The 25,299-nt window shown below is 53.7% G+C and overlaps 1 protein-coding gene across 3 annotated transcripts; it reads left to right on the top strand.

Moving 5' to 3' along the window:
• On the top strand, positions 1-24,411 carry PLEKHM1 (pleckstrin homology and RUN domain containing M1). 3 transcript variants are annotated; one of them, XM_066586888.1, is made up of 13 exons: positions 1-88; positions 3,106-3,180; positions 8,756-9,000; positions 15,263-15,796; positions 17,025-17,274; positions 17,396-17,555; positions 17,624-18,481; positions 18,553-18,698; positions 18,804-18,997; positions 20,158-20,221; positions 20,293-20,450; positions 23,639-23,743; positions 24,360-24,411. In XM_066586888.1, exons 2-13 carry the CDS (start codon positions 3,133-3,135, stop codon positions 24,376-24,378), a joined length of 2,781 nt encoding a protein of 926 aa, XP_066442985.1. In that variant the 5' UTR covers positions 1-88; positions 3,106-3,132; the 3' UTR covers positions 24,379-24,411. The 3 variants fall into 3 exon arrangements, with proteins under 3 accessions (XP_066442985.1, XP_066442984.1, XP_066442983.1); XM_066586887.1 differs by lacking the exon at positions 24,360-24,411 and adding an exon at positions 23,846-24,333 and having other exon boundaries at positions 17,399-17,555; XM_066586886.1 differs by lacking the exon at positions 24,360-24,411 and adding an exon at positions 23,846-24,333.
• The last annotated feature ends 888 nt before the right edge of the window (positions 24,412-25,299 follow it).

Here is a 25,299-nt window from a genome sequence, read left to right as displayed (position 1 = left end):
GCGTCACCGGAGTGGTACACGTGACCGGAAATCATCTGTTGTCTGTTCCGTGGAGTCTCCGGTCGTCCCGGGCTGCGCGGCCCCTCAGGTAGATGTCGGGGGCCCGGTAGGGGATATCCGAAACTGTAGGGAACGGGTTGCGGCGCGCCTGGCTGTCGGGGGTGCGGGTTGCGGCGCGTCTGGTTGTGGGGGGTGTCGGCTGCGGCGTGTCTTGTTTTTTGGGGGTCCGGGCTGCGGCGTGTCTGGTTGTCAGGCGCGCCGCAGCCCGCACCCCCGACAACCAGGCGCGCCGCAGCCCGCACCCCCGACAACCAGGCGCGCCGCAGCCCGCACCCCCGACAACCAGGCGCGCCGCAGCCCGCACCCCCGACAACCAGGCGCGCCGCACCCCCGACAACCAGACACACCGCAGCCCGCACCCCCGACAACCAGGCGCGCCGCAGCCCGCACCCCCGACAACCAGACACACCGCAGCCCGCACCCCCGACAACCAGGCGCGCCGCAGCCCGCACCCCCGACAACCAGGCGCGCCGCAGCCCGCACCCCCGACAACCAGGCGCGCCGCAGCCCGCACCCCCGACAACCAGGCGCGCCGCAGCCCGCACCCCCGACAACCAGGCGCGCCGCAGCCCGCACCCCCGACAACCAGGCGCGCCGCACCCCCGACAACCAGACACACCGCAGCCCGCACCCCCGACAACCAGGCGCGCCGCAGCCCGCACCCCCGACAACCAGACACACCGCAGCCCGCACCCCCGACAACCAGGCGCGCCGCAGCCCGCACCCCCGACAACCAGGCGCGCCGCAGCCCGCACCCCCGACAACCAGGCGCGCCGCACCCCCGACAACCAGACACACCGCAGCCCGCACCCCCGACAACCAGGCGCGCCGCAGCCCGCACCCCCGACAACCAGACACACCGCAGCCCGCACCCCCGACAACCAGGCGCGCCGCAGCCCGCACCCCCGACAACCAGGCGCGCCGCAGCCCGCACCCCCGACAACCAGACACACCGCAGCCCGCACCCCCGACAACCAGGCGCGCCGCAGCCCGCACCCCCGACAACCAGGCGCGCCGCAGCCCGCACCCCCGACAACCAGGCGCGCCGCAGCCCGCACCCCCGACAACCAGGCGCGCCGCAGCCCGCACCCCCGACAACCAGGCGCGCCGCAGCCCGCACCCCCGACAACCAGGCGCGCCGCACCCCCGACAACCAGACACACCGCAGCCCGCACCCCCGACAACCAGGCGCGCCGCAGCCCGCACCCCCGACAACCAGACACACCGCAGCTCGCACCCCCGACAACCAGGCGCGCCGCAGCCCGCACCCCCGACAACCAGGCGCGCCGCAGCCCGCACCCCCGACAACCAGGCGCGCGGCAGCCCGCACCCCCGACAACCAGGCGCCTGGCTGTCGGCGGTGCGGGCTGCGGCGCGTCTTGTTTTTGGGGGGTCCGGGTTGCGGCGCGTCTTGTTTTTGGGGGGTCCGGGCTGCGGCGCGCCTGGTTGTCGGGGGTGCGGGCTGCGGCGTGTCTTGTTTTTGGGGGGTCCGGGCTTCGGTGTGTCTGGTTGTCGGGGGTCCGGGCTGCGGCGCGCCTGGTTGTCGGGGGTGCGGGCTGCGGCGCGTCTTGTTTTTGGGGGGTCCGGGCTGCGGTGTGTCTGGTTGTCGGGGGTCCGGGCTGCGGCGCGCCTGGTTGTCGGGGGTCCGGGCTGCGGCGCGCCTGGTTGTCGGGGGTGCGGGCTGCGGCGCGTCTTGTTTTTGGGGGGTCCGGGCTGCGGCGCGCCTGGTTGTCGGGGGTGCGGGCTGCGGCGCGTCTTGTTTTTGGGGGGTCCGGGCTGCGGCGCGCCTGGTTGTCGGGGGTGCGGGCTGCGGCGCGTCTTGTTTTTGGGGGGTCCGGGCTGCGGCTGGTATTTATAAGGCACTTGTCAGGCCTCACATGGAATACTGTGTACAGTTCTGGTCACCGGGGCTCAGGAAAGATGTTACAGTGCTGGAGGGGGTACAAAGAAGGGCAACTAAACTAATACATGGAATGAAGGGACAGGAATACCCAGAGAGGCACCAAAACTGGGATTATTCACCCCGGAAAAAAGACGGCTAAGGGGCGACCAAATAACTGTGTATAAATCCATGAGGGGACGATACAAGGATCTCCGCCAGGATCTGTTTATACCCAGGACCACGACGGTAACAAGAGGGCATCCGCTACGTCTAGAGGAAAGCAGGTTTCATCACCAACACAGCAGGGGGTTCTTTACTGTAAGAGCAGTGAGACTGTGGAACTCTCTGCCTGAGGACGTGGTGATGGCAGGATCCATAGGGGAGTGTAAGAGGGACTGGATGTCTTTCTATGATATTACAGGATATAGACATTAGGTGACCAGCGGGGTTGGTGATCCGAGTCTTACAGGTAGGTATTAGGGGTTGGTCCAGGGAACAGTCTGATTGCCATTATGGAGTCAGGAAGGAATTTCCCCCAAATGAGCTATTTGGCTTCTGCCTCTTGGGGTTTTTGCCTTCTTCTGGATCAACAAGCCGGTGGAAACAGGCTGAACTGGATGGACATGGTCTTCATTCAGCCGCACATACTATGTTGCTATGGTTACATGTGTGTGTGGGGGGCAGGCTGCGGCGCGTCTGGTTGTTGGGAGGGGGTACGTGGTGCGTCTGCTTGGGGTCTGGGCTAAACACTTTCCCTTAGGACTACTACCATGTTTCCCCAAAAATAAGAGCCTGTCTTAATGTTTATAGCCTTTTTGGGGGTGTCTTATACTCCCCTGCAGTCGACGTCCGGGTCCCTCGCGCTGGTGTTCATTACCGCTGCAGGCTTCCGTGTACTCCTGAACGCCGTCAGAGTGCCGCGTCAACCAATCGGAGCCAGCGCTTGCTGGAGGCCCCCGCTGCTCTGCCGGAGGCCCCCGCTGCTCTGCCGGCGTTCAGGAGCACACGGGAACCTGCAGCAGCGCCGGGACCCCAACGCCCTCTACTAGGGGAGCATTGCTCTTGTTTTCCATGTAGTGCAGCTAGGGCTTATTTTCGGGGGGGGGGGGGTTATTGTCAGGGTGTGTCCGCTCTCATGTCGAGCGTTGTCCTTTCTCTTGCAGGAGATGTGACTGGCTGGTCCCGCTGACATGTACTCTCCGCAGGCCCCGCTCCTGGACCACAGGGCTGTCAAGCAGGTATGGGGCTAGTAATGTCTCTGCCGTGGCGGTAATTCAGGCGCCCGTGGGCGGTCACGGGGAGCGCTCCTGGTGTGTGCCAGTCCCAGCACGATGGTCCCTATAGTACTTTGTGACTCCTGCACCCACCCGTTCTGACTAGTTTATTCTCAGCGGGGCTTGTTACACATCAGGCACTGACCTCGTTAGTAACATTAGTGGATCGTATGAAGAATGGCGCGCACTGTCTCTTATCCTGTGATCGCCCATTCTATGTTCTGTACGTGATTATGGGGCGGCCATCTTAACTGAGCCGGGAACAGCACTTCTAGGGTTTACTTTACAGCAGATACATGACCATAACATCCAGAAACCGACTCGGTGACATCTATAGGAGTGTAGTGAGCATGCTCAGTGGTGTGATAGGATGGAGCTGTGCCCACCATCTATGATGTCTATAGGAGTGTAGTGAGCATGCTCAGTGGTGTGATAGGATGGAGCTGTGCCCACCATCTATGATGTCTGTAGGAGTGTAGTGAGCATGCTCAGTGCTGTGATAGGATGGAGCTGTGCCCACCATCTATGATGTCTATAGGAGTGTAGTGAGCATGCTCAGTGCTGTGATAGGATGGAGCTGTGCCCACCATCTATGATGTCTGTAGGAGTGTAGTGAGCATGCTCAGTGCTGTGATAGGATGGAGGTTTCCCCACCATCTATGATGTCTGTAGGAGTGTAGTGAGCGTGCTCAGTGGTGTGATAGGATGGAGCTGTGCCCACCATCTATGATGTCTGTAGGAGTGTAGTGAGCATGCTCAGTGCTGTGATAGGATGGAGCTGTGCCCACCATCTATGATGTCTATAGGAGTGTAGTGAGCATGCTCAGTGCTGTGATAGGATGGAGCTGTGCCCACCATCTATGATGTCTGTAGGAGTGTAGTGAGCATGCTCAGTGCTGTGATAGATGGTGGGCGCAGCTCCTCCCTATGATGTCTATAGGAGTGTAGTGAGCGTGCTCAGTGCTGTGATAGGATGGAGCTGTGCCCACCATCTATGATGTCTGTAGGAGTGTAGTGAGCATGCTCAGTGCTGTGATAGATGGTGGGCGCAGCTCCTCCCTATGATGTCTATAGGAGTGTAGTGAGCGTGCTCAGTGCTGTGATAGGATGGAGCTGTGCCCACCATCTATGATGTCTGTAGGAGTGTAGTGAGCGTGCTCAGTGCTGTGATAGATGGTGGGCGCAGCTCCTCCCTATGATGTCTATAGGAGTGTAGTGAGCGTGCTCAGTGCTGTGATAGGATGGAGCTGTGCCCACCATCTATGATGTCTGTAGGAGTGTAGTGAGCATGCTCAGTGCTGTGATAGATGGTGGGCGCAGCTCCTCCCTATGATGTCTATAGGAGTGTAGTGAGCGTGCTCAGTGCTGTGATAGGATGGAGCTGTGCCCACCATCTATGATGTCTGTAGGAGTGTAGTGAGCATGCTCAGTGGTGTGATACATGGTGGGCACAGCTCCTCCCTATGATGTCTATAGGAGTGTAGTGAGCATGCTCAGTGATGTGACAGGGAGGAGCTGTGCCCACCATCTATGATGTCTATAGGAGTGTAGTGAGCATGCTCAGTGGTTTGATAGGATGGAGGTTTCCCCACCATCTGTGATGTCTATAGGAGTGTAGTGAGCATGCTCAGTGATGTGATAGGGAGGAGCTGTGCCCATCATCTATGATGTCTATAGGAGTGTAGTGAGCATGCTCAGGGAGGAGCTGTGCCCACCATCTATGATGTCTGTAGGAGTGTAGTGAGCATGCTCAGTGCTGTGATACATGGTGGGCACAGCTCCTCCCTATGATGTCTGTAGGAGTGTAGAGAGCGTGCTCAGTGATGTGACAGGGAGGAGCTGTGCCCACCATCTATGATGTCTATAGGAGTGTAGTGAGCATGCTCAGTGATGTGACAGGGAGGAGCTGTCCCCACCATCTATGATGTCTATAGGAGTGTAGTGAGCATGCTCAGTGCTGTGATAGGGAGGAGCTGTCCCCACCATCTATGATGTCTATAGGAGTGTAGTGAGCATGCTCAGTGCTGTGATAGGGAGGAGCTGTGCCCACCATCTGTGATGTCTATAGGAGTGTAGTGAGCATGCTCAGTGATGTGACAGGGAGGAGCTGTGCCCACCATCTATGATGTCTATAGGAGTGTAGTGAGCATGCTAAGTGCTGTGATAGATGGTGGGCACAGCTCCTCCCTATGATGTCTGTAGGAGTATAGTGAGCATGCTCAGTGCTGTGATAGGGAGGAGCTGTGCCCACCATCTATGATGTCTATAGGAGTGTAGTGAGCATGCTCAGTGGTGGGATAGGGTGTAGCTGTCCCCATCATGTATGATGTCTATAGGAGTGTAGTGAGCATGCTCAGTGATGTGATAGGGAGGAGCTGTGCCCACCATCTATGATGTCTATAGGAGTGTAGTGAGCATGCTCAGTGGTGTGATACATGGTGGGCACAGCTCCTCCCTATGATGTCTATAGGAGTGTAGTGAGCATGCTCAGTAATGTGATATGGAGGAGCTGTGCCCACCATCTATGATGTCTATAGGAGTGTAGTGCGCATGCTCAGTGGTGTGATAGATGGTGGGCACAGCTCCTCCCTATGATGTCTATAGGAGTGTAGTGAGCATGCTCAGTGATGTGACAGGGAGGAGCTGTGCCCACCATCTATGATGTCTATAGGAGTGTAGTGAGCATGCTCAGTGCTGTGACAGGGAGGAGCTGTGCCCACCATCTATGATGTCTATAGGAGTGTAGTGAGCATGCTCAGTGGTGTCAGGGAGGAGCTGTGCCCACCATCTATGATGTCTATAGGAGTGTAGTGAGCATGCTCAGTAATGTGACAGGGAGGAGCTGTGCCCACCATCTATGATGTCTATAGGAGTGTAGTGAGCATGCTCAGTGGTGTCAGGGAGGAGCTGTGCCCACCATCCATGATGTCTATAGGAGTGTAGTGAGCATGCTCAGTTGTATGATAGGATGGAGGTGTCCCCACCATCTGTGATGTCTGTAGGAGTGTAGTGAGCATGCTCAGTGGTGTGATAGGGAGGAGCTGTGCCAACCGTCTATGATGTCTATAGGAGTGTAGTGAGCATGCTCAGTGATGTGATAGGGAGGAGCTGTGCCCATCATCCATGATGTCTGTAGGAGTGTAGTGAGCATGCTCAGTGATGTGACAGGGAGGAGCTGTGCCCATCATCCATGATGTCTGTAGGAGTGTAGTGAGCATGCTCAGTGATGTGATAGGATGGAGCTGTCCCCACCATCTGTGATGTCTATAGGAGTGTAGTGAGCATGCTCAGTGCTGTGATAGGATGGAGCTGTGCCCACCATCTGTGATGTTTTTAGGAGTGTAGTGAGCATGCTCAGTGCTGTGATAGATGGTGGGCGCAGCTCCTCCCTATGATGTCTGTAGGAGTGTAGTGAGCATGCTCAGTGGTGTGACAGGGAGGAGCTGTGCTCACCATCTATGATGTCTGTAGGAGTGTAGTGAGCGTGCTAAGTGCTGTGATAGATGGTGGGCGCAGCTCCTCCCTATGATGTCTGTAGGAGTGTAGTGAGCATGCTCAGTGCTGTGATAGGGAGGAGCTGTGCCCACCATCTATGATGTCTGTAGGAGTGTAGTGAGCATGCTCAGTGGTGGGATAGGGTGTAGCTGTCCCCATCATGTATGATGTCTATAGGAGTGTAGTGAGCATGCTCAGTGGTGTGACAGGGAGGAGCTGTGCTCACCATCTATGATGTCTGTAGGAGTGTAGTGAGCGTGCTAAGTGCTGTGATAGATGGTGGGCGCAGCTCCTCCCTATGATGTCTGTAGGAGTGTAGTGAGCATGCTCAGTGCTGTGATAGGGAGGAGCTGTGCCCACCATCTATGATGTCTGTAGGAGTGTAGTGAGCATGCTCAGTGGTGGGATAGGGTGTAGCTGTCCCCATCATGTATGATGTCTATAGGAGTGTAGTGAGCATGCTCAGTGATGTGATAGGGAGGAGCTGTGCCCACCATCTATGATGTCTATAGGAGTGTAGTGAGCATGCTCAGTGGTGTCAGGGAGGAGCTGTGCCCACCATCCATGATGTCTATAGGAGTGTAGTGAGCATGCTCAGTTGTATGATAGGATGGAGGTGTCCCCACCATCTGTGATGTCTGTAGGAGTGTAGTGAGCATGCTCAGTGGTGTGATAGGGAGGAGCTGTGCCAACCGTCTATGATGTCTATAGGAGTGTAGTGAGCATGCTCAGTGATGTGATAGGGAGGAGCTGTGCCCATCATCCATGATGTCTGTAGGAGTGTAGTGAGCATGCTCAGTGATGTGACAGGGAGGAGCTGTGCCCATCATCCATGATGTCTGTAGGAGTGTAGTGAGCATGCTCAGTGATGTGATAGGATGGAGCTGTCCCCACCATCTGTGATGTCTATAGGAGTGTAGTGAGCATGCTCAGTGCTGTGATAGGATGGAGCTGTGCCCACCATCTATGATGTCTATAGGAGTGTAGTGAGCATGCTCAGTGCTGTGATAGGATGGAGCTGTGCCCACCATCTGTGATGTTTTTAGGAGTGTAGTGAGCATGCTCAGTGCTGTGATAGATGGTGGGCGCAGCTCCTCCCTATGATGTCTGTAGGAGTGTAGTGAGCATGCTCAGTGGTGTGACAGGGAGGAGCTGTGCTCACCATCTATGATGTCTGTAGGAGTGTAGTGAGCGTGCTAAGTGCTGTGATAGATGGTGGGCGCAGCTCCTCCCTATGATGTCTGTAGGAGTGTAGTGAGCATGCTCAGTGGTGTGACGGGGAGGAGCTGTGCTCACCATCTATGATGTCTGTAGGAGTATAGTGAGCGTGCTCAGTGATGTGACAGGGAGGAGCTGTGCTCACCATCTATGATGTCTGTAGGAGTGTAGTGAGCGTGCTCAGTGATGTGACAGGGAGGAGCTGTGCCCATCATCTATGATGTCTGTAGGAGTGTAGTGAGCATGCTCAGTGATGTGATAGGGAGGAGCTGTGCTCACCATCTATGATGTCTGTAGGAGTGTAGTGAGCGTGCTCAGTGGTGTGATAGGATGGAGGTTTCCCCACCATCCGTGATGTCTGTAGGAGTGTAGTGAGCATGCTAAGTGCTGTGATAGATGGTGGGCGCAGCTCCTCCCTATGATGTCTGTAGGAGTGTAGTGAGCATGCTCAGTGGTGTGACGGGGAGGAGCTGTGCTCACCATCTATGATGTCTGTAGGAGTGTAGTGAGCGTGCTCAGTGATGTGACAGGGAGGAGCTGTGCTCACCATCTATGATGTCTGTAGGAGTGTAGTGAGCGTGCTCAGTGGTGTGATAGGATGGAGGTGTCCCCACCATCTGTGATGTCTGTAGGAGTGTAGTGAGCATGCTCAGTGATGGGATATAGGGAGGGGGGAGGAGCTGAGCCCATTATCTGTAGACTTGGGTGCTCTGACAATTTTCCTTGTGACCACGCCCCGTGATATGACCACGCCCCCTGATAATGAGCGATCTGCTGCCTGCTCTTCGACTGCTTGTAATACTCTGTTTACTTCTAATGGTGACAGAATATAACAAGAAAATTATCGTCCTGCCTCCGCGCCCTTCAGATGCGCTATGTGACAACCGATGATGTCATCACCAGTGACGATGATGAAGCCAATGGGTTGTGTGTGGCCCTTGAAGCCGTCTTCATCCATGGACTGAAAGTGAAGTTTATCAGAACCCCAGCCAACCGGAGAAGGAACAAGGGGCGACATGTAGCCTTACCGCAGCCGGCCTTCTGGCCTCTGCTGAAAGCTGTAACTCATCGGTCAGTGTTGGGACAGTACTTTATCTCTCTGTATATACCGTCCTCTCATCTCTGTATATCCTGTTCTCTCCATGGTGGTCTCTCCTCTGTATATACCGTCCTCTCCCCGCTCTGTCTTGGTCTCTCCTCTGTATATACCGTCCTCTCCTCGTTCTGTAGTGGTCTCTCCTCTGTATATACCGTCCTCTCCTCGTTCTGTAGTGGTCTCTCCTCTGTATATACCGTCCTCTCCTCGCTCTGTCGTGGTCTCTCTCCTCTGTATATACCATCCTCTCCCCGCTCTGTCGTGGTCTCTCTCCTCTGTATATACCATCCTCTCCTCGCTCTGTCGTGGTCTCTCATCTCTGTATATACCGTCCTCTCCTCGCTCTGTCGTGGTCTCTCGTCTCTGTTTATACCGTCCTCTCCCCGCTCTGTCTTGGTCTCTCCTCTGTTTATACCGTCCTCTCCTTTCTCTCTGTGGTGGTCTCTCGTCTCTGTATATACCGTCCTCTCCTTTCTCTCTGTGGTGGTCTCCTCTGTATATACCGTCATCTCCTCGCTCTGTCGTGGTCTCTCGTCTCTGTATATACCGTCCTCTCCCCGCTCTGTCGTGGTCTCTCTCCTCTGTATATACCATCCTCTCCTCGCTCTGTCGTGGTCTCTCATCTCTGTATATACCGTCCTCTCCTCGCTCTGTCGTGGTCTCTCCTCTGTATATACCGTCCTCTCCCCGCTCTGTCGTGGTCTCTCGTCTCTGTATATACCGTCCTCTCCCCGCTCTGTCGTGGTCTCTCGTCTCTGTATATACCGTCCTCTCCCCGCTCTGTCGTGGTCTCTCGTCTCTGTATATACCGTCCTCTCCCCGCTCTGTCGTGGTCTCTCCTCTGTATATACCGTCCTCTCCCCGCTCTGTGGTGGTCTCTCGTCTCTGTATATACCGTCCTCTCCTCGCTCTGTCGTGGTCTCTCTCCTCTGTATATACCATCCTCTCCTCGCTCTGTCGTGGTCTCTCATCTCTGTATATACCGTCCTCTCCTCGCTCTGTCGTGGTCTCTCCTCTGTATATACCGTCCTCTCCCCGCTCTGTCGTGGTCTCTCGTCTCTGTATATACCGTCCTCTCCCCGCTCTGTCGTGGTCTCTCGTCTCTGTATATACCGTCCTCTCCCCGCTCTGTCGTGGTCTCTCGTCTCTGTATATACCGTCCTCTCCCCGCTCTGTCGTGGTCTCTCGTCTCTGTATATACCGTCCTCTCCCCGCTCTGTCGTGGTCTCTCGTCTCTGTATATACCGTCCTCTCCCCGCTCTGTGGTGGTCTCTCGTCTCTGTATATACCGTCCTCTCCCCGCTCTGTCGTGGTCTCTCGTCTCTGTATATACCGTCCTCTCCCCGCTCTGTCGTGGTCTCTCGTCTCTGTATATACCGTCCTCTCCCCGCTCTGTCGTGGTCTCTCGTCTCTGTATATACCGTCCTCTCCCCGCTCTGTCGTGGTCTCTCGTCTCTGTATATACCGTCCTCTCCCCGCTCTGTCGTGGTCTCTCGTCTCTGTATATACCGTCCTCTCCCCGCTCTGTCGTGGTCTCTCGTCTCTGTATATACCGTCCTCTCCCCGCTCTGTCGTGGTCTCTCGTCTCTGTATATACCGTCCTCTCCCCGCTCTGTCGTGGTCTCTCGTCTCTGTATATACCGTCCTCTCCCCGCTCTGTCGTGGTCTCTCGTCTCTGTATATACCGTCCTCTCCCCGCTCTGTCGTGGTCTCTCGTCTCTGTATATACCGTCCTCTCCCCGCTCTGTCGTGGTCTCTCGTCTCTGTATATACCGTCCTCTCCCCGCTCTGTCGTGGTCTCTCGTCTCTGTATATACCGTCCTCTCCCCGCTCTGTCGTGGTCTCTCGTCTCTGTATATACCGTCCTCTCCCCGCTCTGTCGTGGTCTCTCGTCTCTGTATATACCGTCCTCTCCCCGCTCTGTCGTGGTCTCTCGTCTCTGTATATACCGTCCTCTCCCCGCTCTGTGGTGGTCTCTCGTCTCTGTATATACCGTCCTCTCCCCGCTCTGTGGTGGTCTCTCGTCTCTGTATATACCGTCCTCTCCCCGCTCTGTGGTGGTCTCTCGTCTCTGTATATACCGTCCTCTCCCCGCTCTGTGGTGGTCTCTCGTCTCTGTATATACCGTCCTCTCCCCGCTCTGTGGTGGTCTCTCGTCTCTGTATATACCGTCCTCTCCCCGCTCTGTGGTGGTCTCTCGTCTCTGTATATACCGTCCTCTCCCCGCTCTGTGGTGGTCTCTCGTCTCTGTATATACCGTCCTCTCCCCGCTCTGTGGTGGTCTCTCGTGTCTGTATATACCGTCCTCTCCCCGCTCTGTGGTGGTCTCTCGTCTCTGTATATACCGTCCTCTCCCCGCTCTGTGGTGGTCTCTCGTCTCTGTATATACCGTCCTCTCCCCGCTCTGTGGTGGTCTCTCGTCTCTGTATATACCGTCCTCTCCCCGCTCTGTGGTGGTCTCTCGTCTCTGTATATACCGTCCTCTCCCCGCTCTGTGGTGGTCTCTCGTCTCTGTATATACCGTCCTCTCCCCGCTCTGTGGTGGTCTCTCGTCTCTGTATATACCGTCCTCTCCCCGCTCTGTGGTGGTCTCTCGTCTCTGTATATACCGTCCTCTCCCCGCTCTGTGGTGGTCTCTCGTCTCTGTATATACTGTCCTCTCCTCTCTCTATGGTGGTCTCTCGTCTCTGTATATACCGTCCTCTCCTCGCTCTGTGGTGGTCTCTCGTCTCTGTATATACCGTCCTCTCCTCGCTCTGTGGTGGTCTCTCGTCTCTGTATATACCGTCCTCTCCCCGCTCTGTGGTGGTCTCTCGTCTCTGTATATACCGTCCTCTCCCCGCTCTGTGGTGGTCTCTCGTCTCTGTATATACCGTCCTCTCCCCGCTCTGTGGTGGTCTCTCGTCTCTGTATATACCGTCCTCTCCCCGCTCTGTGGTGGTCTCTCGTCTCTGTATATACCGTCCTCTCCCCGCTCTGTGGTGGTCTCTCGTCTCTGTATATACCGTCCTCTCCCCGCTCTGTGGTGGTCTCTCGTCTCTGTATATACCGTCCTCTCCCCGCTCTATGGTGCTCTCTGTTTATACCGTCCTCTCCTTTCTCTCTATGGTGGTCTCTCCTCTGTATATACCGTCCTCTCCTCGCTCTGTGGTGGTCTCTCGTCTCTGTATATACCGTCCTCTCCTCGCGCCGTGGTGGTCTCTCGTCTCTGTATAGTGTCTTCTCCTTTCTCTCTGTCGTGGTCTCTCGTCTCTGTATAGTGTCCTCTCCTTTCTCTCTATGGTGCTCTCTGTTTATACCGTCCTCTCCTTTCTCTCTATGGTGGTCTCTCGTCTCTGTATAGTGTCCTCTCCTCGCTCTGTCGTGGTCTCTCTCCTCTGTATAGTGTCCTCTCCTCGCTCTATGGTGGTCTCTCGTCTCTGTATATACCGTCCTCTCCCCGCTCTGTCGTGGTCTCTCCTCTGTATACCGTCCTCTCCCCGCTCTGTCGTGGTCTCTCGTCTCTGTATATACCGTCCTCTCCTCGCTCTGTCGTGGTCTCTCTCCTCTGTATATACCATCCTCTCCTCGCTCTGTCGTGGTCTCTCTCCTCTGTATATACCATCCTCTCCCCGCTCTGTGGTGGTCTCTCGTCTCTGTATATACCGTCCTCTCCTCGCTCTGTCGTGGTCTCTCTCCTCTGTATATACCGTCCTCTCCTCGCTCTGTGGTGGTCTCTCGTCTCTGTATAGTATCCTCTCCTTTCTCTCTGTCGTGGTCTCTTGTCTCTGTATAGTGTCCTCTCCTCGCTCTATGGTGGTCTCTCGTCTCTGTATATACCGTCCTCTCCTTTCTCTCTATGGTGGTCTCTCGTCTCTGTATAGTGTCCTCTCCTTTCTCTCTGTCGTGGTCTCTCATCTCTGTATATACCGTCCTCTCCTCGCTCTGTCGTGGTCTCTCCTCTGTATATACCGTCCTCTCCCCGCTCTGTCGTGGTCTCTCGTCTCTGTATATACCGTCCTCTCCCCGCTCTGTCGTGCTCTCTCGTCTCTGTATATACCGTCCTCTCCCCGCTCTGTCGTGCTCTCTCGTCTCTGTATAGTGTCCTCTCCTCGCTCTGTGGTGGTCTCTCGTCTCTGTATATACCGTCCTCTCCTCGCTCTATGGTGCTCTCTGTTTATACCGTCCTCTCCTTTCTCTCTATGGTGGTCTCTCGTCTCTGTATAGTGTCTTCTCCTTTCTCTCTGTTGTGGTCTCTTGTCTCTGTATAGTATCCTCTCCTCGCTCTGTGGTGGTCTCTCGTCTCTGTATAGTGTCCTCTCCTCGCTCTGTCGTGGTCTCTTGTCTCTGTATAGTATCCTCTCCTCGCTCTATGGTGGTCTCTCGTCTCTGTATAGTGTCTTCTCCTTTCTCTCTGTTGTGGTCTCTTGTCTCTGTATAGTATCCTCTCCTCGCTCTGTCGTGGTCTCTCTCCTCTGTATAGTGTCCTCTCCTCGCTCTGTGGTGGTCTCTCGTCTCTGTATAGTATCCTCTCCTTTCTCTCTGTCGTGGTCTCTTGTCTCTGTATAGTGTCCTCTCCTCGCTCTATGGTGGTCTCTCGTCTCTGTATAGTGTCTTCTCCTTTCTCTCTGTTGTGGTCTCTTGTCTCTGTATAGTATCCTCTCCTCGCTCTGTCGTGGTCTCTCTCCTCTGTATAGTGTCCTCTCCTCGCTCTGTGGTGGTCTCTCGTCTCTGTATAGTATCCTCTCCTTTCTCTCTGTCGTGGTCTCTTGTCTCTGTATAGTGTCCTCTCCTCGCTCTATGGTGGTCTCTCGTCTCTGTATATACCGTCCTCTCCTTTCTCTCTATGGTGGTCTCTCGTCTCTGTATAGTGTCCTCTCCTCGCTCTGTCGTGGTCTCTCGTCTCTGTATAGTGTCCTCTCCTCGCTCTGTCGTGGTCTCTCGTCTCTGTATAGTGTCCTCTCCTCGCTCTGTCGTGGTCTCTCTCCTCTGTATAGTGTCCTCTCCTCGCTCTATGGTGGTCTCTCGTCTCTGTATATACCGTCCTCTCCTCGCTCTGTGGTGGTCTCTCGTCTCTGTATAGTATCCTCTCCTTTCTCTCTGTCGTGGTCTCTTGTCTCTGTATAGTGTCCTCTCCTCGCTCTATGGTGGTCTCTCCTCTGTATATACCATCCTCTCCTCGCTCTACGGTGGTCTCTCGTCTCTGTATAGTGTCCTCTCCTCGCTCTATGGTGGTCTCTCGTCTCTGTATATACCGTCCTCTCCTTTCTCTCTATGGTGCTCTCTGTATATACCGTCCTCTCCTCGCTCTATGGTGGTCTCTCGTCTCTGTATAGTGTCCTCTCCTCGCTCTATGGTGGTCTCTCGTCTCTGTATATACCGTCCTCTCCTCGCTCTGTCGTGGTCTCTCGTCTCTGTATATACCGTCCTCTCCTCGCTCTGTGGTGGTCTCTCGTCTCTGTATAGTGTCCTCTCCTTTCTCTCTGTCGTGGTCTCTCGTCTCTGTATAGTGTCCTCTTCTCGCTCTATGGTGCTCTCTGTTTATACCGTCCTCTCCTCGCTCTATGGTGGTCTCTCGTCTCTGTATAGTGTCTTCTCCTCGCTCTATGGTGGTCTCTCGTCTCTGTATATACCGTCCTCTCCTCGCTCTATGGTGCTCTCTGTTTATAGCGTCCTCTCTTTTCTCTCTATGGTGGTCTCTCGTCTCTGTATAGTATCCTCTCCTTTCTCTCTGTCGTGGTCTCTTGTCTCTGTATAGTGTCTTCTCCTCGCTCTATGGTGGTCTCTCGTCTCTGTTTATACCGTCCTCTCCTTTCTCTCTATGGTGGTCTCTCGTCTCTGTATAGTGTCCTCTCCTTTCTCTCTGTTGTGGTCTCTTGTCTCTGTATAGTATCCTCTCCTCGCTCTGTGGTGGTCTCTCGTCTCTGTATATACCGTCCTCTCCTTTCTCTCTATGGTGGTCTCTTGTCTCTGTATAGTATCCTCTCCTCGCTCTGTGGTGGTCTCTCGTCTCTGTATATACCGTCCTCTCCTTTCTCTCTATGGTGCTCTCTGTATATACCGTCCTCTCCTCGCTCTATGGTGGTCTCTCGTCTCTGTATAGTATCCTCTCCTTTCTCTCTGTCGTGGTCTCTCGTCTCTGTATAGTGTCCTCTCCTCGCTCTGTGGTGGTCTGTCTTAGTAGCGTCCTGCTGTCTAACAGTTTGGATACATAGTGTCCGCAGGGTTGTGCTTGATGTCCATCTTTCTGCCTTGCAGGGACGTCATTGCTCAGCTGGAGGCCATCAGTTACATCAGCAGTGAGGTGGGCCGCTGCCGCTCCTGGTTGCGTCTGGCGCTCAACGAGTCCCTGATGGAGTGTTACTTCCTGACGCTTCAGAGGGAGAAGTCTCGCCTGGTGGAGTACTACCAGCCGTTCGCCCTTTTGCTGGACGTGGAGGACTGCGACGTTGTTCTCAGCTACCTGCAGGGCCTCTCCTCTCTGACCTTCTCCCTGTCCTACAAGTCGGCCATCCTGAACGAGTGGACGGCGTCTCCGCTGACCGTAGCCGGGCTGTGGCAGGAGGAGGCGGAGCGCGTGGCTGACTACCAGCCGCACAGGAGGAAGTCATTGGATTCTGTCTCACAGTCTTCTGGCTCCGATGACACCAGCAACTCCATGATCAGCAACACTAAGCGGCCGCTGGAGTCGTCTTCTCTGAGCAACTCGTCTTCCCAGCTCTCCTCCAGCCTGGGGTCCGATGAGCAGCCCCCCGCGTCCCCCCACTTCCCATGTGATGCTGCTGGCGCCGAGTAAGTTGGGGGGAACTTACTGAAGAGTGGTTATCAGTCTCCGTTCGCCGGCGGCATGCGGCTTAATATGTTTGGCGCCTCTTTGGCTTTTCATGTGCTGTAAATTAAAATGCGCCCGAGCTGCGAGCGGACAGACCTGCGCAGGATTTCATACCGTTACTGAGTAAGGGCGCGGTCACATCTGCATTAGGGATTTGCATCTGAACTTCATCTTTAACCCCTTAAAGACACAGACCCTTTTTTTCCCATTTTTGTTTTTTTTCTTCACCCGTTATATAACTGGACGTTGCGGTCTGCGGGTGGATGTTTGTGGGCCGAGTTGTATTTCTCAGAGGTACCATATAATGTACTGAAAAACAAAAATTCTAAGTGGAGTGAAATGGGGAAAAAAATGAATTTCTGCCATCTTTGGTTGTCTTGTTTCTACGGCGCACAAACTGCAACACAAATGACCCGCTGACTTTATTCTGCGGGTCGGTGCGATTACCGCCATACCAGACATAGATTCGTTTAGTTTTTTTTCTGAAAGTATTTAATTTCCCGAATAGTTTTTTGCCGCTTCCTCCGGCAGCCGTAACGGTTGATTGTTTTCCACCACGAGGGGTGCGAGGGCTCGTTTTTTGCGGGATGTTCTGTAGCGGTCGCTGTGCAGGTGAAATAATGTTTTTTTGATAGACCAGACTTTTACAGCCGCAGCGACACACAATGTTTTATCATTTAGATGTTAATATAAATATGGTGAAATGGGTTTCTTTAAACTCTTGTTTTTTTGGTTTGATCGCTTCTGTAGTATGAAATAATACCATAGTATTACGTTATTCCACGATCTGACGGGCAATCTCCTATGGCAGCCCTGCGGCCTTTCCGAAGGCCCCCGGCTGCCATGGCAACCCGCAATTTCATCTCAGGGGGCAGTGTGGGACCCCCGAACATCGGTCGGGGCATTTAAAGTGTTCACTGCTCCGAAGAGCAGCACAGCTTATTGGAGCTGTTGTGGGTGGGGGGCCGACAGTAAAAACAGAGGTTAAATCAAATGTTAACGCTTAACTCCGTTTTTCTGCGACAGAGTTCAAACTAAGATCCCTAGCGCACATGTGAAGAAGCCGCTAGTCTGTGGGAGCGGAGGACAACCTCCCTCCTGCTGAACCCCAGCGAGAAAAACGCAAAAAGCCGTAAACTATGGTGCAACATAATTTGTGATCCCCAAATCTCTAACCCTGTTTCCTAGGGACACGGATGGCGGAACGTCTGCCGCAGCGTCTCCATGTTCTCTGCATCATTCACCCATCCCCCAAGACCCGAAGGCTGACAAAGAATGCAAGAAAGCATCAGAAACGTCCGAGACGGCAACCATTAGTAGAAACAACCATGATGACCTCCTCCCCATCTCTGCAGCGCCGCCTTCTCCTTCCGCTGCTCCCCACGATGCACCCCTTATGACTAGGTCTCTCCCAGCCTCTCCGGGTGCAGCGCTTCCAGTAAGTACCGCTGTAGTCACCGACTAGTGTGTTGTGCAGATGTCCTCCAGTGCATCGCTTCTCTCGTTTTGGAGTTGTTGTCTGTTTCCTAGATTAGCAAAGTGTTGTGTTTCTTCCTCAGAAGAGCTGGATCTCTGAAGATGATTTCCAGACAGAGTCCCCTGTTGCCACGGAGGAGTCCAGTCTAGATCCGCCGACCTCTCAGCTGCCTGTCGTTGCCGGCTCTGAGCCCCTGAAGCCCCCTGTTGCAGCCTTCCATGTGGTCCATCGCAGGCAGATGGGTATGTACAATCTGTGGCTCCTGAAGCTTCTTCTCTGTGGCCTTGTGCTGATTGTACTGTTTTCACAGGACTGCCCAACCCCTTCCGTGGCCTTCTGATGATGGGCTCCCTGGAACGGAAGAACGCCTTGGGCCTGTACCGGCCGTATCACTGCGAGCTGACACCGTACGAGCTGCGCCTGCACTTGGAAGGAGACGAGCAGAGCTGTGCAGAGAGCTGCTCTCTGCTCCGCTGCGAGTCGGTGGGTCCAGCGCATGCGGACGGTCGCTTTGACATTCAGTTTCCCAACAAAAGACTGTCCCTGAGGGCCCCATCTAAGGATGAGGCGCAAGACTGGGTGGACAGAATACAGGAAGCTGTACAGACGTTGCGACCGCAGCAGGATGATTGCTGGGAGGTTCTACATTGTCCGGACTCTCCTCCAAGCTCTGTGCGTCCCGGTGAGGGCGCCGCCTCCTTCCGGGTGTTTGACTGGACGCTTCAGGTGGAGGTGGAGCCAGATGCTTTGAAGGAGTCTGTTCTGTATATGAAGGTCCACAAATCGTGGACGAGGTTCGTTTTTTCATTGTCGGATCGAGCGCTGAAAAGCTTTGTGCCGCGGAGCAGTGAGAAGGCTTTGTACAATAGCTACACTGTGGAGATGGTGAAGGACATCCTGCCGGACCCCAGCCTCGGGAGCCCCTCCTGCTTCCGGCTAGTGACCACCAAGGGCTCTTTGCAGTTACAGGCAGAGAGTGCCGCAGAAGCCAAGGCTTGGAGAGAGCTGGTCCGGGCCGTCTTCTTGGAGTTGGAGGATGAGGCGCTGCTATTTCTAAGGGCTACCAACTTCCAGATAAAGGCGCACATCCGAGATCACCTGCTCTTCCAGTTCCTGCTGCACATTCCCACGGAGCGCGGACTGGACACGCAGAACCTGAAGTGTGCTGGTGGGTGGTCGCTCGCTGTGCAGTGGCTTCTGTCGCACGGCGTGGCTTTTACTTACCTCCTCTCGTTGCAGGCTGCCATAAACAGATTGGATTCCACTTTGGGAAGGTGAAGCTCTGTGCGTTTTCTGGCTTCTACTATTGTGACTTGTGTCATCAGGATGAAGTGTCCATCATCCCCTCCAGGATGGTGCATAACTGGGACCTGATGGAGCGAGCGGTGAGTAGAGCGGACCTCGACCGGAGGGAGTCCCTCAAGGAGTGCCCTTTGTCTTGTGTCCTCGCATGGAGCTGAGGGAGTTCTTGCCTCTTTCTGCCTCTGTAGGTGTCCCGAGCGGCTCTTAACTTCCTGAAGATGGTGCAAGATGAGCCGATCTTTAACCTCAAGTGCTTAAATGACCAACTTTATCGACACACACAGACCATGCATGATATCAGCTGCAGCAGGGAGAAGCTGCGGCTTCTGGGAGAGTATCTGATGAGCTGTCGCAGCGGAGCGCTGCAGGAGCTCAGCACAAGGTGAGTGCCACCCATAGCTGTCCCTAAGCCATCAGTCTGTTAGCGCCATCTGGTGGCGGTGCAGGATCTTTCTACATGGTGTCAGCTTTCTCTGTTGGCTCTTGGGTGGGTACAGTCATACATATCACTCTCGCCCATCCAGCTTTCCACTAAATCCCCCAATGAGGTGTGCAGCTATGATAGAATATGAGCGACAACTGTAAGGTATTGTAAGCCTGCAGCAGCGCTCTGCGGACATCCAGACATTGACTCAGTGCCGTTACTGCGGTGTACGGTGTACTTGAGCATTGTGGGAGCCCAGTGCTAGTGATGGCAGCCGTCGTGCATGTCTGTGTGTTTACAGCCGGCCGTGCCAGGTTACAGAGGAAATGTATTAATGCCGGTCTTAAAGGGGTTGTCCCGCGGCAGCAAGTGGTTCTATACACTTCTGTATGGCCATATTAATGCACTTTGTAATGTACATCGTGCATTAATTATGAGCCATACAGAAGTTATTCACTTACCTGCTCCGTTGCTAGCGTCCTCGTCTCCATGGTGCTGTCTAATTTTCAGCGTCTAATCGCCCGATTAGACGCGCTAGCGCAGTCCGGTCTTCTTCCTGGTAAATAGGGCCACTTGTGCCGGTGCGCTGGTCCTCGTATCTCCGCCCCGTCACGTGTGCCGATTCCAGCCAATCAGGAGGCTGGAATCGGCAATGGACTGCACAGAGCCCACGGTGCACCATGGGAGAAGACCCGCGGTGCATCGTGGGTGAAGATCCCGGCGGCCATCTTGGTAAGGTAAGTAAGAAGTCGCCGCAGCGCGGGGATTCGGGTAAGTACTAAACCTTTTTTTTTTTTTTAACCCATCCCTTGGGTTTGTCTCGCGCCGAACGGGGGGCCTATTGAATAAAAAAAAAAAACGTTTCGGCGCGGGACAACCCCTTTAAGGTTCTTTCTGCTGGCACACAATGTGCCTGCTATATGTAGAGGTGCAGGCATCGTCATATACTGGGTACCTCTGTGCACCGGTCTGCCCTGGCATACGCTATACATAAAGGTGGTGACACCCACTCTTAACATGCCACACCCCATTTTCTGGCAAGTAGTGCATGCTGCCAATGTTTGCGCCGGCGAGCCTTCTGCCAAATGATGTGACTGTTTTGTGAATGTTTCTCCTAGCCTGGACCATCGGGACTACCTCCTGGACTGTGCTCATACTTACAGCGTGCGGGACCTTAAGCAGGTAGGTACCAGCCACCATTGTCCCCTCATAACCCGCGGAGCGGCGCGGCTAATTGTCCACATTTCTTGCAGATCGCTGCTGGAGAGTTTGAGTGCTTCCTGCAGTCGGCCCTGCAGTTTGCTAGCAGCCATGTCTATCGGTGCGACCGCTGCAGCCAGAGAGGCTTCATCTGTCAGATCTGCAACCAGGAGGAGATCATCTATCCCTTCCAGTTTGACACCACAACCAGGTGAGCCGTGATATTAGCAGTCTCCTCTAGAAGGGTCACTTACCAACTGCTCACAGCTCCACTAATTCCAGCTTCCCATCAGTCGCAATGACCAGTGCCACCCAGATAACTACAGCGTAGGGGCAACATGTCCTGCTATAGAGCAGAGATGACCCCTGGCCTCTAGGGACAGGCGAAGGCCAATTCCCACCCTTTCCTACAAGGGGCCACAGACATGGTTCTGTAGGGGTGCCCTGCATGAGGAGTGACTGGAGGCTCCATCCTCCGGAGGCAGCGTTGTCGGGGTGGGGGAGCTCCTTCCCAAGGAAGACTGAGGTAGACATCAGTGTGGCTGACCGCAGGGGTCCTCCTGAGTCCACGCATTGTCACAGGCCTTGTTCTCTCATCCCCTGGTTAGGAGCCCTGCTTGCTCTTGGTTCAGTATTTGCCTTTTCCTCAGTGAGCCTCATCCCAAAAATGCTGCAAAAACTGAGGAACGCCTTAAATGTATGGCTGGCGGGTCCTCTAGAGGGTCGACTACATGCGGGCCTGTGTGACGCCTCTAGGGGGCATCACTGCTGCCGCCACATAGGGAGGCCAAGTTACCAGTAGGGGCTTATTTTCCATTCTTGGTTACCAACTAGTTAAGCCGCCATGATGCGAATGTTAGGCATCCTGTTAGAAGGACCAATTACAGAGGTGGATTTTAAGAGCCGATATATCAGAAACCCCATAAATCGCCCCACTTTAAAACTGCACCCCTCAAAGTATTCAACATGGCATATAAAACAGAAAATAGAGGTCAGCGCCTAAATATATGAACCCAAATGAATTAAAGTGAACTCCCCTCGTACTGAGCGGGACCCCCCGAGGGCAGCTGCCCGCCCGCAGCGGAGATCCTGGCAGGCTCAGCAAGGGTGTCTTTCAACTCCTCCAACGATCCTTCTAGCGAGGAGAGCAGCAGGCAGGGGTTCCCCATATTGGAATCACCAAATGGTGCTAGAATATCGAAAGAACAACCTCCTTCTGCGCTGGTGTTGTTGTCCTCCGGAAGGGTCAGCAGGAAGAGCGCTATGCAGGGTTACAGCAAGTAACGGGTAAGATGCAGTGAAGGGCAACATAAGGGCACCCGCCAGACGTAAAATAAAGGATTAGTTGGAACCATGAGGACCACAACACCAGCGCAGAAGGAGCTTCTCAATATTCTAACATGGCAAATAGGAAGTTTATTAACCCTTTTGTTGGTTCACAGAAACTAAAGAAAGTAGCATCAGACTTTAGAACAGTTCCATGTTTTTTTGCAGATTTTCAGTTTAACCCCTTCCCGCTCCAGGACGTACATTTACGCCCTGGAGCGTTGGGGTATGTATGAAGAGAGGTCGCAGGGCGACCTCTCTTCATACAGCACGGAGGTCAGTTGTTTATTACAGCTCACACTCGCGGGCAGTAGCTGCATTTGGCCGTACGGCCGATGACGACTATTAACCCTTTAAATGCCGCTGTCAATTCTGACAGCGGCATTTAAATCCCCCGAACAATGTTCGGGGGTCCCATACGCGCCCCCCCCACCCCCCCCACCCCACCCCGCGGTGAGATCAGGGGAGCCGTGCAGGTGTCATGGCTGCCAGGAGCCTTCTGAAAGGCCCCAGGGGTGCCTTGAGAGACTGCAGTATGACGTAATGCTATAGCATTACATCATACTGCAGGAGCGATCAAAGCATCGCATGTTGTAGTCCTCCGGGGGGGACTTTAAAGAAAAAGATCAATAAAGTTTTATTAATTGTGTAAAAAAAAGTAATAAAAGTTTAAATCACCCCTCTTCTGCCACATCTATAAAAAAAAAATCAAAATCATAAAATAAAATACACATCTGGTATCGCTGCGTCCATAAAAGTCCGCTCTGTCAAAATGACACATTATTTACCCCGCAGGGTGAACGTCTAATGAGAAATAAATAAAGAACGCCAAAAATACACTTTCAGTGACCCTGTCTCCCAGAAAAAACGCAATAAAAAACGATCAAAAAGTCATATGTATTCCTAGTTACTAACGGAAACTACAGGACATCCCGCAAAAAGTGAGCCCTCAAAATATAAAAGTTATTGTGCGCAGAAGAAGGCGGCAGAAAATAATTGGAAAAAATGAAATGTCTTTGAGAAAAAAAAAATAGTACAGTAAAAAAAAAACCTCCAAGTTTGGTATCGCCGCATCTGCACCGACCCGCAGAACAAAGTTATCAGGTCACTTGTGTTGCAGTTTGTGCGCCGTAGAAACAAGACCCACCGAAAGATGGCGGAATGTCTTTTTTTTGGTGTGTTTTTTTTTCATTTTACTCCACTTTTTCCGTACATTATACGGTACATTAAATAGCATCACTGAAAACTACAACTAGTCCCGCAAAAAACAACCCCCATACAGCGACGGCGATGGAGAAATAAAGGCGTTACGATTGTTTTTTTAAAGGGGGGAGGAAAAACCGAAAATGAGAAAAAAAAAAAGGGGGTCTGCGTCATTAAGGGGTTAACAGACGGGCACGCTTTACACGGCCGCATAACGAAACAAGACCATTAATTTCACTATCGGATCCTCGCAAGTCGTTACTACGTGCAGGAAAATATCTAGAACCCGATTCTCCCTTTTTTTTCCCCTAACTCCTTCAGTTTGAATAGTCAAAAACCTTTGGTTCCCACTCCGCAGCGTATGGCGCATGCCCTCAAGAAGATGACAGGGGCTTGGCATCTCGCGGAGATCCCACAGCAGGGGTTAGTCTAGAAACACCACTCCCAATTATTACGCAGATTGTGCCGTTTGAGATATCCCAGCGGTGGACGTAAACAATGCTGCCACTCGTGTGATGGCGCCCATGCTGCTGCACACCAGCGAGTGTCATTGGCTCGCAGCCAGAAGGCTGGAGCAGATTTTACTCCTCGCCCTCCCCCATTGTTTTACACTAAACAATCATCATTTAGCTCATCGTCCATCGAGGGCGAGGAGAGAAATCTCCAGCGATACTCACTAATGAGCGAGGACATGCAGGGACGAGTGTCGGCATCATTAATGGGCCTTTATTCGGGGGATCACTGGCATGGGGTGACGACGGACTCGCAGAATTGTCCCGTGCAAATGGGCCTGATCACACAGTGGTGATCTGTGTTTTTGCCCCTCCACTAGGTGGCAGCAGCTTCTTAACCCCTTCTTCTGTTTTCTAGGTGTGGTGACTGTAAAGCCGTCTTTCATAAACCCTGCAAAACTCTTGCTACTCAGTGTCCGAGATGTGAGAGACGGAGGAAGTGCCGGGAGCAGCGGGTAGCGATGTGAGTGTCCGCAGCCATGTCCTCAGCCCCTTCAGTTTGCACACAGCCGGACATTATCCTACTTGTCACTTTATTCTTGTACATTATGTATGTTGTGTACAGAGATCCCGGACGGTCGTCCCTGACCTGAAGCCTTGTGCACAGAGGGATGCTCACTCAGGTTCCAGCAGGAGGCACTCTGCCTCCAGACGGTCTTCCTTTTAGCAGACTAGTCATTGCCAAGAGACTCCCAGATGAAATGAGGACGCCATCATCACCCCGACCCCCACTCTTATTTTTGTATCAAGTATTTTTGTATGGAGTGGCTGGAATCGTCTGATCTCGCTCCCCGTCAGGGCTCCGGCAGCGGGGCTCCCCCCCCATTCCCCCGTCAGGGCTCCGGCAGCGGGGCTCCCCCCCCCCCCCCATTCCCCCGTCAGGGCTTCAGCGGCGGGGCTCCCCCCACCCCGCCCCTGCTGATGATGCTCTGACAAGGTGACTGGCTTGGTTTGTGTGAATTCTCCGCATTTGCCAAACATATTCCCACTTTTATTACACTGACGTTACTTGTTTTATTTGTCTAATTATTGTAATAAATGTGATTTTTAAGACTTTGTTGCATTTTCCTTGTTGGCAGCCTGATGAGGGACGTGTAGTGAGGATGACGGGGCGTACAATGGTCTGTGATGGTAAGACTTCAGTGACCATGTGATTGGTTGCTTGGATGACCCCCTCTCTTGGTCACCGCCGTGGAGATGTGAGGTGGCCTTACTACCTGCCCCGTGATTCCTTGCTTTGTGTGGAGCGCTGCTCTGGGCAGTTGGTGACGGGATATACCGTAGGTTCCAATTTAAGAAATTAAGACACAAACCGAAACTTGATGCAGTGTGACGTGTTTCAGAGTACAACTCCTTTATCAGGGAGACCTGCTGACCCTATATCGTACCCTGCCTGTCACCTATGTACTGAGCTGACCCTATATCGTACTCCGCCTGTCACCTATGTACTGAGCTGACCCTATATCGTACCCCACCTTTCACCTATGTAGTGAGCTGACCCTAGATTGTACACCGCCTCGCACACAAGACCCGCTGACCCTATATCGTACCCCGCCTGTCACCTATGTACTGAGCTTACCTTATATCGTACCACGCCTGTCACCTATGTACTGAGCTGACCCTACATTGTACACCGCCTGGCACACAAGACCTGCTGACATGTACGGACCACAGACAGGATATAGATCCCCAACACACAGTAGGACTATAAGATCCCTGTAATGTAAGGAGCTATAAGACCTGCTGACATGTACGGACCGCGGACAGGATACATAACCCCAACACACAGCAGGACTATAAGATCCCTGTAATGTAAGGAGCTGTAAGACCTGCTGACATGTAAGGACCGCGGACAGGATACATAACCCCAACACACAGCAGGACTATAAGATCCCTGTAATGTAAGGAGCTGTAAGACCTGCTGACATGTATGGACCGCCGACAAGATACATAACCCCAACACACAGCAGGACTACAAGATCCCTGTAATGTAAGGAGCTGTAAGACCTGCTGACATGT

The sequence above is a fragment of the Eleutherodactylus coqui genome, chromosome 13 (genome assembly GCF_035609145.1).
Source record: "Eleutherodactylus coqui strain aEleCoq1 chromosome 13, aEleCoq1.hap1, whole genome shotgun sequence".
Classification (NCBI taxonomy): domain Eukaryota; kingdom Metazoa; phylum Chordata; class Amphibia; order Anura; family Eleutherodactylidae; genus Eleutherodactylus; species Eleutherodactylus coqui.
Note: the sequence above shows the minus strand (reverse complement) of the source record. Positions and strands in the feature narration are given on the sequence as shown.

What these genes read in the sequence shown, in the direction of transcription:
- PLEKHM1 (XM_066586886.1), top strand. Translation starts at nt 3,133, where the DNA reads ATGTACTCTCCGCAGGCCCCGCTCCTGGACCACAGGGCTGTCAAGCAG. An exon ending in GGTCCATCGCAGGCAGATGG is followed by an intron (nt 17,556 to 17,623) that starts GTATGTACAATC and finishes CTGTTTTCACAG; the next exon opens with GACTGCCCAACCCCTTCCGT. An exon ending in GGGACCTGATGGAGCGAGCG is followed by an intron (nt 18,699 to 18,803) that starts GTGAGTAGAGCG and finishes CTGCCTCTGTAG; the next exon opens with GTGTCCCGAGCGGCTCTTAA.